Source organism: Zeus faber (genome assembly GCF_960531495.2).
Source record: "Zeus faber genome assembly, chromosome: 19".
Taxonomy (NCBI): domain Eukaryota; kingdom Metazoa; phylum Chordata; class Actinopteri; order Zeiformes; family Zeidae; genus Zeus; species Zeus faber.
The window spans coordinates 777,121-789,489 of record NC_137206.1 but is presented as its reverse complement, the minus strand read 5'-3'; the positions used below and the strand labels follow the sequence as shown (position 1 = coordinate 789,489).

At 48.2% G+C, this 12,369-nt stretch overlaps 1 protein-coding gene across 1 annotated transcript in view; it reads right to left on the bottom strand.

Moving 5' to 3' along the window:
* Nucleotides 1-4,223: 4,223 nt before the first annotated feature.
* LOC307244811 (inositol monophosphatase 1-like) overlaps nucleotides 4,224-12,369 on the bottom strand; it is a 17,159-nt gene continuing 9,013 nt past the window's right edge. The window contains exons 7-9 of the mRNA XM_080020126.1: nucleotides 9,703-9,811; nucleotides 8,856-9,007; nucleotides 4,224-4,653 (exon numbers count right to left, since the gene is read on the bottom strand). Coding sequence (XP_079876252.1) covers nucleotides 4,535-4,653; nucleotides 8,856-9,007; nucleotides 9,703-9,811 — 380 coding nt within the window. The 3' untranslated portion in view covers nucleotides 4,224-4,534. The remainder of the gene's footprint in view (nucleotides 4,654-8,855; nucleotides 9,008-9,702; nucleotides 9,812-12,369) is intronic.

The window sequence follows — 12,369 nt, the reverse complement described above, 5'->3', positions numbered from 1 at the left end:
CACAAGTGTCAGGTTCAGCTGGTATGTAGGCTTTGGGGTTTTGGGGACAAATGATTAATGTTGAAATTAAGAACTCATGAGTTAAAATGTAAGACTATTTAATGACTTTAAACGCCTCAAGAATTAACATTTGGCTATTTAATGTATTTTAAGACGTCCAAATTCAAATGTAATACATTTATGACATCAACAATGACCATTTGATAGGGGTGTCACAATTCTCCAAATCCAAGATTCGACTTTCGATTTTAAGGTCACAATTCGATTCAAACATTTTTTTCCAGCACTGTACACTTTGCCATTGTTAGATGATCAAGGATATGAGAATATTTAAACAACACACCTAAACAGTAAAGAGCTTTAGCAAAGACTAGACGTTAGAATAATAAACAATAAGTAACTGCAGCAGACCAAGGGGGCGTGGTCAAGCCGTTTCAGGCGGTGCAGGCTCCCATCCCGGGGCCACTCAGCTGCTCGGGTTTGGACGAATCAAGGGAGGAGTTTCTTGATTCACCAGATCCCTGACCAGGAAGTGATTTTGTCTGTTTGTCCCCGCAGTAGGAGGATGGATGCGTGGCGGAGATGCCGTGCCGAATCTAACCCACGTTGACAGGACTAAAGCCCTTCCCTTTCTTTTCCCTTTTAGCCCAGGTGCCAAAGTTTGTTTGACTTTCAAAAACAATACACGCCAGACGGCGCTGTTTCTGTCAGGATCCTGCCCTGCTTTGGTGTTCTGTCTGTCTCCCTCTAGCCCTCTCTGGCTCCTTCTGTCTGTCTTTAGGTCCCTCTGTCCCCCTCTAGCTCCCTCTGTCTGTCTGTGTCTGGTCCCACATCCCTGTCACTGCACACCTGTCCCCAGTCACCTGTCTTCACCTTCCTCACCACTCCTCTTGTATTTAACCTGGTCCCATTCACTCTGTCTCTTGAACTCACGGTCCTGTCTCTGGTCCTGATTCCCTGCTTGTTCCTGGTCCTGATTCCCTGCTTGTTCCTGTTGCCGATTCCCCGCCTGTTTCCTGTTCCTGATTCCCTGTCTGTCCCTGGACCATGATCCTTCGCCTGTCTCCTCATTTAAACCTTGCACCTACTCCCAAAGCCGTTTTGTGTCCTGCGTTTGGGTTCACCTGACCGTATTCGTAACAGTATTGACCAAACATGAACCGAGCGGGCCCGGTTTTGGTAGTGTTCAGGGGTTTCCTCACCTGGGGCCAACCTGGAGATTCGCCTGCTAGCTGTAGGCCTGCTGGTCGCCAGCATGCTTCCCGACCTGGATGTCTCCTCCGGGCACCCCGGATTGCTCACCCCCCCGCCTGCACAATCGTCCATTAGAGTCGGGGTTGCGAGCCTGGAGCCAATCCTTTGCCAAGCCCCCAGTCCTGAGCCGGCTAGCCCGGTACTCGTCTGTCTTGTTCCTGCCCCTGAGGATCCCCAGCAGTCCCCCTTCTGGGGGTCGTGCCTTGCCTTTTTCTCGAGGGACCCTAAGAAGTCCGTCAAGGCAGAGAGCAGTCCCAAGGATCCCCGAGGCCGTCCATGTTCACCACTGTCCAGCACCTCCCAGTTGCTGCGGCCCAGCACACCCGCGTTTCCGTTGCCCGTTGCCACAGAGTATCCACTGCCCTGCTTGCCTTTCTCCTGGCAGGACTTTGGAGTTACTAGGGGGTAGAGCCCGCTTTCCTCAGGATACTCGCTACCTCCTGGAAGCAGGCTCCTGAATTTTGCCAAATGTTAGCGTTTAACAGGTGTAAATTGTATGCCCACCCTTCTCCGGCTTCCTTTTCTCCAAAGCCTGTCATTTCAGTCTCCCCCGCCGAGCTTCATCACCTTCCTGAGCCATCGGCCGATTCTCCCGACGTCCAATCCGTTCCAGTTCCCGAGCCGTCGACCGCCTCTTCCAAGGTCTAGTCCGTTCCAGTTCCCGAGCCGTCGGCAGCCTCTCCCGAGGTCCAGTCCATTCCGGATTCCCGAGCCGTCAGCCGCCTATCTCAAGGTCCAGCCCATTCCCGAGCCTTCAGCCTCCCCCGACGAGGCTCACCACGTTCCAGAGCCGTCGGCCACCACTCCCGAGGCCCAGTCGGTCCCAGTTCCCGAGCCGTCGGCCACCTCTCCCGAGGCCCAGTCCATCCCAGTTCCCCCCTCTCCCCATGTCCAGGCCGTTCCCGTTCCTGAGCGGTCGTCCACTTCTACCGGGGCTCGGTCCACTACTAGTCCTGAGCCTGGGGTCAACCCGGCCAACGCCTGGTCTCTCTGCCGCCCCCCTAAGGGACACCGCCTACAGGGTCGTCCTCCGGAGCAGCCCCACTCATCTACCCCGAGGTTGGTCGACCCCCCGAGCAGTCCGGCCCCCGGGCCCAGCACCCGGGTCGCCCTCCAGCTGGAACCCTGCCCTGGTGGCTTGGGCAGGGTTCCAGCTGCCTGGCCATCCACCTGATGGGTCCTTACTCTCTTTTGCCCACCTCCGGACCCCTCCACCCACCCTGCTAAGGCCGTTCCCTCTGGTTCCTGGCCTGCTCTTCCTCGTGGGACATCTGGGAGCCGTCCCTTGTAGAGGGGGGCTACTAAGATCCTGCCCGGCTTTGGTGTTCTATCTGTCTCTGTCTCCCTCTAGCCCTCTCTGGCTCCCTGTCTGTCTGTCTCTAGGTCCCTCTGTCTGTCAGCGTCTGGTGTCACATCCCTGCCACTGCACACCTGTCCCCTGTCTTCAAACTCACCACACAGTTGCGTGTGTCTCTTGAACTCTTGGTCCTGTCAATGATCCTGATTCCTGGTCCTGACCCCCTGCCAGTTTCAACTCCTGAATCCTTGTCTGCTCCTAGTCCTGAATCCCTGCTTGTTCCTGATCTTCTGCCTGTTTCCTGTTCCTTATTCCCTGCTTGTCTCCTAAATTCCTGTCTGGCCCTGGACCCCGATCCTTTGCCTGGCTCCTCATCAAAAGCTTGCATCTACTTCCAAAACCGTTTTGTGTCCTGCATTTGGGTTAATCTGACGTATTCGTAACAGTTTCTGCCCCCCGCCTCTCAATTCGTGGCCCTGGGCCGAAACACACCTCCACAACGACTTAATGCACTACTTATAAGTTACTCACCAAAATAAGCACAAAAAAACAGATGCTATTTTTTAGGGGAACGCTGGTAGTAAAGGGCTAATTTCTACCTGCAGCTCCTATCAGAGCGTTCTTTTTTTTTCCAGACAAAGAAATTAAAAACGCTACATTTACTTAGTTTACTCAGTTTCCTGCTGCTGCTCTGCTGAAGAGCAGATCTCAGATTGCTCCTGAAAAATTCCCGCCCTTGTTCTCACGGCCAGGTGGCAAATGCCCAGCGGTTGGAACCTCTGCACTAGAGGACATTCCCTCGGCGATGGTCGGGTTTATTTCCTACTTTCATCGGCACATCTGGAGAAATACTGGACATTCTGGTCAAAAGCAAACTCTCCCTTGTACACACAGTGAAATGGCGAAGGAGAGGGAGATGCGTCGGTGCGCTGTGGCGCGCTGGTGCGTTTCCACCGACTTTGCACGCTGTTATCAGGAATATTTCTCTCTAACCTGTGGGAGTCTCTGTCCACAGGTTAGGGTTTAGGGAGGGAGAGTCTTTCTGGCCGTGGTGCGCCAACATGGTGACAGTTTTTATTGTAACCTTAAACAATGAGGTAAGCTGGCCACAAGTATCAATAACAAATGATAATGATGAATAATTATTATTGTAATAATAATGATGATGATGATAATGATCATCAGGACTGGCGCTCTGCTCTGGCTCCTGGGCTGCTGATGAGCCGGTGTGCCGAACCCCTCTGTAAGACAGACAACCATTAAGAAAGCTCCCTGCCTCGATTGGGCCAATTCCAGGCAGCTTGTCGGCCGCAGGAAAGGGAACCGTGCTGTCGTACGCAGTCGGTGCTTGACCACGCCCCGTTTTCTGCCACATACATCTATAATTTAAAAAAAACTCAATTTTTACTGGTGTTGTTTGGAAAAACGCACAGCAGATCGGATGGAGCAGATGACCATACAAATAAATATGTGATCAGCTGACATCATCTTGTGCAGAAAGTAGAAAAAAAACCTTTGAAAACGGAGTGTTCGGAGCAGTCGGAAGCTTCGGCGTTTTGTTCACAGTGATGACTTTGTCATTAGTTTAATGACATGAGTGTCATTCATCTCATTATTTGACACTTTGGACTCGTCTCATAAAGACTATCACAACTTTTCCAAACTCAAAATTTAATTATAAGAATATTAAATGGCTTTTTAAGAACTCAAAATTCTAATTTAAAAACTTCTTAATGACTTTAAGGGCCTAATATCTCTAAAATTTACTAAAATATTTATTCAGGATCTACAGACACTGCAGAAGTTGGTCTGTGTTTGGCAAACTGTGGCATCTGTTGCAACTGTAGAATAAAAATGGAAACAGTGTGGGTTCTTTTTTATTTTTTTTCGGACTTAATCCGATGACGAGCGTCTCAGACAGAGACCAAAACAAACCGCTCAGGTTGTCATGGCAACGGCAAAGGTGCGTTTTGTGGTGTGGCCCTAGCTCTCGGCATCATCCCGTCCGCAGGGAAACTCTGTGATCGCCATGGCGACACGGTCTGCGATGTTCCGGCTGCTGGCGACAATCAGCCTCCTAGACATCAGGTCGAACGGCCCTCCTGCAGGAGAGAAATATTGATAACAGAGTGTTTTCATTGATTCATCAGTCATTTTTGTACTTTAATCGCACAATAAGCAGCTATGCCACAGAGCTGGAGTAGCGTCAGAACGTTGATAGAACTTTGTCGGACCCTGATCAATCACTTTTATAGATTAGATCATAATTAAAAGTGTTTGAACGCCTAAAAACTGCCCAACTCCCTTGAACTTTCTGTGCTTGAATGTGTTCAAATCTGTCCTTGGTAAAGACAATAGTCTCCCACACTTCTAGTTCCTGTCTGTAAAAATGCAGCCTTAAAATAACTTAAAATACATGTATTTGGTCAGACAATAACTATTCCTGCACAATTCTACTGTAAGATAGTGTAGCAACCAATAATGTAATAATTAGCCAATAATGCAATAATAACAGAAAGAGTAATATGGTTGACTTAGTCTAAGATGTAATAAAAACAAATAATGTTATTACATTACTGGTACATTTTTACATTATTGGTAAATTATTAAATTATTGATTAAATATTATGTTATTGGTTGATTAGTATGTTGTTAGTTAATTGTTTCATTACATTTTGCATAATTATGACATTATCAGGTTCTACCTTAAGTGACCATAAAAACGTTGCTGGGTTTGAAGGAAGTTTTGTCTTTGACAGATTGTGAGTTTGAACCCAACTATAAACTTAAACTTCACTCGCAGAGCTTCTTATGCTCACAATGCTTTGTGGGATATGCACGGGTCACCTGTTGTAGTGTGTAATGTTGTACAGTAATACATCTATGTATATCATAATGCAGTTCCAGACATTCCACAAAAAATGCATAGAATGAAATGCACAGATAGTACGCCAAGTGAGTACTTTGCGTCTAAAGTACTTCAGATGGACTAAAGTACATTACTCCCGTGTTAACCAACTTAACTAAACTAAGAAAGCTGAACTAACTTAACCACCATGAACAACTAAGCGATAGTTTAGCAATAGTGGTGCCGCCCCTTGCGGTCGCCTGCGCCATCGCTCTGGTCGACTTCGCACATTTTAGTATTTTTTTCAGTTTTTTATCATAATGTCCGCCAAAAAAGCATCGGCAGTTATCTCTTACGGCCGCGATTCACTCGTGAATATAAAATCTTCCCTAAAAGATCAACTTTGGGACTTTTTATCCGTGGAACTAGAGTGGCCGACTGAAATTTTACGGGCGAACACTCTCATCATCAACAACAACAACAACAACAACAACAACAACAAAAATGGAGGCGCTGTTCCACGAGCGGGCCCACAGAGAAAGCACCATCTTGAACGAGGCGGCATTCGGGTCAGAATGAGGACGCAACCTTGCCGTCCACCTCTGCCAAGCATTCTTCTTACAATGTTCAGTCTCTGGAGAACAACATGGATGAACTTCGAGCGAGGATTAAATTCCAACGGGACACGAGGAACTGTTGCGTCCTCTGCCTGATGGAGACATGGCTGAACCCGCTGGTGCCGGATGAAGCCATACGTCCAGCCGAGTCCTTCTCCGTGTTCCGCGGCGACATATCGGGGGAGTCGGGGAAATCCAAAGGTGGAGGCGTCTGCCTCATGGTAAACAACCGCTGGTGTAACCTCAACAACACCAAGACTCTCTCCCGCTCCTGCTCGCCGAACCTGGAACAGCTGACGATCCTATGCCGTCCATTTTATCTCCCCCAGGAATTCAGCACGGTCATCATCACAGCCGTTTATATTCCACCGCAAGCGAACACCGATGCAGCTCTGTCGGACCTGTATGATGTGTTGTGAAGATTTCAAAACAAACATCCCGACGCGGCTGTGGTGGTGACTGGGGACTTAAACAGGGCCAACCTTAAAAAAGTTCTGCCTAATTTCTACCAACACATCACGTATGCCACCAGGTGAAGTAGAACTTTGGACCATTGCTACACAACTTACAAGAACGGATACAAGACCGTCTCGCTCCCTGCTTTCGGGAAATCAAATAACACCACCATTTTGCTGGTTCCCATTTTCAGGCCTCTGATCGCGCGAGAATTGGTGGTGACAAGGGAAGCGAAGTGGTGGATGGACTGACAGAGGCTGCGCTTCAGGACGCTCTGACTAACATCGACTGGGACATGTTCAAAACAAGTTCAAGTGATGTCGGCGAGTTTACGGAAGTAGCGGTGAGCTTCGTTGCTACGTTAGCTAATTGGAGTTACACCGCTGGAGATGAGCCTGCACTCTCAGTGTCCGAGCTTGACGTCAGGAGGGCTCTGATGCGGGTGAACACCAGGAAAGCTGCGGGCCCAGATGGCATATCTGGGCGAGTACTGAAGACCTGTGCTAACCAGCTAGTCCCATTTTCACCACAATATTCAACATCTCCCTGGCTGAAACAGTGGTCCCGTCCTGCTTCAAGAGGTCCACCGTCATTCCTGTCCCGAAGATCGCCTCTCCTGCCTGCCTGCATGACTACCGTCCGGTGGCCCTCCCCTCGGTGGTCATGAAGTGTTTCGAGAGGCTGATTAAGGATTATATCTGCGCCTCCCTCCCCCGCACCTTAGACCTGTTGCCGTTTGTGTACCAGCAGAACAGATCCACGGATGACGCGGTTTCCCAGGTACTGCACACCACGCTCACGCACCTGGATGGCCGGAAGTGGGCCTATGCGAGATTGCTGTTCATCGATTATAGTTGAGCTTTCAATACCATAGTCCCCACCAGACTGGCTGTCAAGCTGCAGGAGCTCGGACTGAATACTCCGCTGTGTGCCTGGATCCTGGACTTCCTCTCAGCCCGGCCCCAGGTGGTTAGGGTGAGGAAGCACATGTCCAGCTCCCTCACTCTGAACACAGGATCCCCCCCAGGGCTGTGTCCTCAGCCCCCTACTGTACTCCCTGTACACACATGACTGTGTGGCCAGGTCCAGCTCCAACACCATCATCAAGTTTGCTGACAACACCGTTGTCGTGGGCCTGATCACCGACGGCGATGAAAAGGCCTACCGCGAGGAGGTGGCTGACCTGTCACTCTGGTGCCAGGACAACAGCCTACACCTGAACGTCAGCAAAACTATGGAGCTGATTGTGGACTTTAGGCAAGGATTACAACCGAGCACGCACTCGCCCTTTGTGATCAATGGGACTTCTGTCGACAGGGTGAGCAGCTTCAAGTACCTGAGAGTCCACATCACAGAGGACATAAGATGCACTTTACAAACAAACACTGGTGAGAAAGGCGAGGCAGCGTCTTTACCATCCTTCTACTGTGGAGCAGTGGAGAGCATCCTGACAGGCAACATCACTGCCTGCTTTGGGAACTGTACTGCTCAGGACAGGCGGGCCATGCAGAGGGTGGTGCGCTGAATGTACCACTGGAACTACACTCCCCTCCCTGCAGGACTTATACACCAGGAGGTGTACTGAGTCACTCACATATGCACCACTGCCTTACTGTACTGTATCACATTTACATTACATTTAGTCATTTATCAGACGCTTTTATCCAAAGCGACTTACAAGGGAGAATAACATTCAGCTACATTGCGACAGAGATTAGTGTAACAACAACATTCTTGTAACAATAAATACTGCAAGGTGGTGCTAAGTAAAACAGTACACTACTTGATATTAATACTACATACAGTATACTGTATGTAGTATACTGTACCGCATACTGTGCCACTTTTCTTGTTTGTTCGGTGTTACCGTATTGCTGTGCCGTACTCTTGTATACTGTGCTGTATATATCACAAACACCACCTCACTTTATTCACATGCCACTTTAATGTACATATCTGTATATACATAAATAGCCTATCCCATACACATAAGTGTATCCCATATACATAAGCCTATTCCATTTATCTATTTTATACCCTCACCCTGCATTACCCTTGAGTTCCTTTGTTATATATTTTATTTTATTCTATATATTTTATTTTATTCTATTCTATATTATTCGACTTACTGCATTACGTTTTAGGAATCAGTTAGTCAGTCAAGTAGATTATTCTTAGGTAGCTACTATGTTCAGCCTAGAACATATTGTGTGTTATCACCGGGTGCGTTGCATTGACATTTCACTGCATATATGTATGAAAGTATGTATATGTATGAAAGTATGTATATGTATGTGACGAATAAACCTCTTGAATCTTGAATCTAAACTAACAAGACTAACTCAACTAACTCAGCTAACTTAAACCAACCCGCCCCTCTCACCTGAGGTGTCCATGATGACGCCCCCGGCCTCAGTCAAGATGGCCGCCCCTCCGGCCATGTCCCAGCAGTGGATCCCCATGTGGTAGTAGGCGTCGGCCGCGCCGCTCGCCACCATACACATGTTGACCGCAGCGCTGCCTGGAGAGCGGATGCTGAGTGAGGAGGGAGACGACGTTTACATTCAAGTTCGGTTTTGAGGGAGGAACGAGGAACCGCTACTGAATTATTATTTACATTCTACATGCATTTTATTTTCTTTGATTAGTCAATTTATCTCTGTGACAAATTTAGTTTGTGGTAAATTCTCATCAAGTTATTTTAACACCTCAACATCGGAGATGCTGGAATTGCTTGATATTTTTACCCAGAAGACTAAAAGTTTCTATTTGATAACATGAAGAGAAGAGACAGAAGAGACGGACCCTTTTAGTGAAGTTGTAAATAGCATCTTTTAAAATACTGCACTCAACAGATTATTGGATTATTGAAACAGAAAATGATTACATTATTTTCAATCCATCAATCAATTCATTATTGAATTTTATTGTTGCACGCTTTATTATTTTTATGTTTTATGTAGATATTTTTGTGTATGTTTCCTAAAAATGTTTCAAAAATGTTGCTTTACTTTTTTACATTCATTACTGTAAAAAAAGTAAAAAGAGTAAAAACTTGTATATGTGAGCGTACTTGACCAATAAAGCCCGATTCTGATAATAAAGGGAAAAAAAGTACAAATAAGTACAGATGAAAGTATAAATAACTTAGTACTCATTATAACTAATTACAGCAGAGAAAATTATGAAACATGTGTGTGCATGTGTGCAGTTGAGCGCATATTGCCCACCCGTGCACGGGGATGCTGAGGACGGCCTCCATGTTCCCCATCATGGTTTTAAAATGTTCTGGATCCTTCTTGAAGCCCGTCTCCGTCAGCACCAGAGACTGGGTGGTGTCTGGGAGAGGACCACAGAACGGCTTCATTCATATTCATATTAAGGACTTTCACTACAACAGCACCAATAACAAAATCAAGATAAAATAATAATAAATAATATATAAAATAGACAGTACAAGAGCGAGACAATGTTCTCATTATGATTGAGCTAAATTCACTAATTTTAGGCATTATATTTCACATGTAGGCCTATGTAGACCCCCTGCAGTTCGCCTACAGAGTCAACAGGTCTGTAGACGTTGCAGTAAACTTGGCCCTCCACTTCATTTACATTTACATTTAGTCATTTATCAGACGCTTTTATCCAAAGCGACTTACAAGGGAGAATAACATTCAAGCTACATTGCGACAGAGATTAGTGTAACAACAACATTAGTGTAACAATAAATAATGCAAGGTGGTGCTAAGTAATTGTAGGTTAGGAGAGGAGGTACTCACTGAAGAGCTGGGTCTTCAAGTGCTTCTTAAAGACAGAGAGGGAGGTCCCTGCTCTGGTCATTTTTGGCAGCTCGTTCCACCAACGTGGAACTACAAATGAGAATAGCCTGGATTGCTGTGGCTGTATGGCCGGCAGAGCCAGGCCACGCTCATTTGACGAGCGCAGCATCCGGGGGGCAACATGTGCTCTTACAAGAGCATTTAAGTAGGCGGGAGCATTCCCAGCAATCACTCTGTAGGCCAGCATAAGAGACTTGAACTTGAACATCCTCCAGCACCTGGACTCCTCAGGAACCTACGCCAGGACCCTGTTTGTGGATTTCAGCTCCACCTTTAACACAATTATCCCGGCTCTCCTGCAGGACAAGCTGTCCAAGCTGAGCGTGCCTGACTCCACCTGCAGGTGGATCACACACTTCCTGTCTGACAGGAAGCAGCACGTGAAGCTGGGAAAACACATCTCTGACTCCCGGACCATCAGCACCGGTTCCCCTCAAGGGTGTGTTCTTTCTCCTCTGCTCTTCTCCCTGTACACCAACGGCTGCACCTCCAGCCACCAGTCTGTCAAGCTCCTGAAATGTGCGGATGACACCACCCTCATTGGGCTCATCTCTGGTGGGGATGAGTCCGCCTACAGGTGGGAGCTTGACCATGTGGTGACCTGGTGCAGCCAGAACAACCTGGAGCTCAACGCTGTGAAGACAGTGGAGATGGTTGTGGACTTCAGGAGGAACGCTGCCCCCTGGCACGGTGGCGCAGTGCATTGCACTGCTGCCTCACAGCAAGAAGGTCCTGGGTTCGATTCCCGCCTGGGGCGCTGTTGGCACCGTGCTCCGGTGGGTTATCTCCCAAACAGGAGCCTTTCTGTGTGGAGTTTGCATGTTCTCCCCGTGCTCACATGGGGTTTCCTCCACCTCACGTCAGTAAGGACCCCCACCAAAAACATGCACCCATCATGGTCTGACCAGCGATGGACACTTATCACCTGGTCCCCGGGCGCGTCCACGTACGCTGCCCTCTGCTCCTGGCTGTGGCCCCGGAGGAAGGACAAGCCAGGATGGGTCAAAAGCAGAGGATCCATTTCACCGGCCACCATCAAAGCATGTGCATGTGTGTGTGTGTGCAAGCATGTGTTGTAGTGTGGTGTGTTGCGTGACGAATAAAGACTGTTTCTTCTACTTCTCCATCCGCCCATCACCCCCATCACCCCCATCACCCTGTGTGACTCCCCAGTCGACTCTGTGGAGTCCTGCCGCCATCATCTCCCAGGACCTCAAGTGGGAGCCGAACATCAACGCCATCGTCAAGAAAGCCCAGCAGAGGACTTAGTTCCTGTGGCAGCTGCAGAAGTTCGACCTGCCAGAGACGATGATGGTGCACTTCTACACCTCCATCATTGAGTCCATTCTCACCTCCTCCATCACCATCTGGTACGCTGCTGCAACCACCAAGGACAAGGGCAGACTGCAGCGTGTCATTCGCTCTGCTGAGATGGTAATTGGCTGTAATCTACCATCTATCCACGACCTGTATGCCTCCAGGACCTGTATGCCTCAAGGACCTGTCTACTCCAGGACCTGTACATCTCCAGGACCAGTACGCATCCATGACCTGTACGCCTCCAGGACCTGTACGCCTCCAGGACCTGTACGCCTCCAGGACCTGTACGCCCCCAAGAGCCTGAGGCGTGCAGGTAAGATTGTGGCTGACCCCTCCCACCCGGGAGACAAACTGTTTAATCTCTTCCCTCTGGCAGGAGGCTGCTCCAACAAGGCCAAAAGCTCTAAAGCTCTAAACCACTAAAGCTCTAAACCACTAAAGCTCTAAACCACTAAAGCTCTAAAGCTCTAAACTTCAAAACCTCAAAACCACTAAAGCCAAAACCACTAAAGCTCTAAACCTCAAAACCTCTAAAGCTCTAAACCTCAAAACCACTAAAGCTCTAAACCTCAAAACCACTAAAGCTGTAAACCTCTAAACCTCTGAACCTCTAAACCTCTAAACCTCTAAACCTCTAACCCTCTGGCCACAACAACAGTTTCCTCCCGTCTGCAACCGTCCTCATCAACAAGGCCCTGCCCCACTATGTCTTAAACTGAACGGCTACGTCAATGCGTT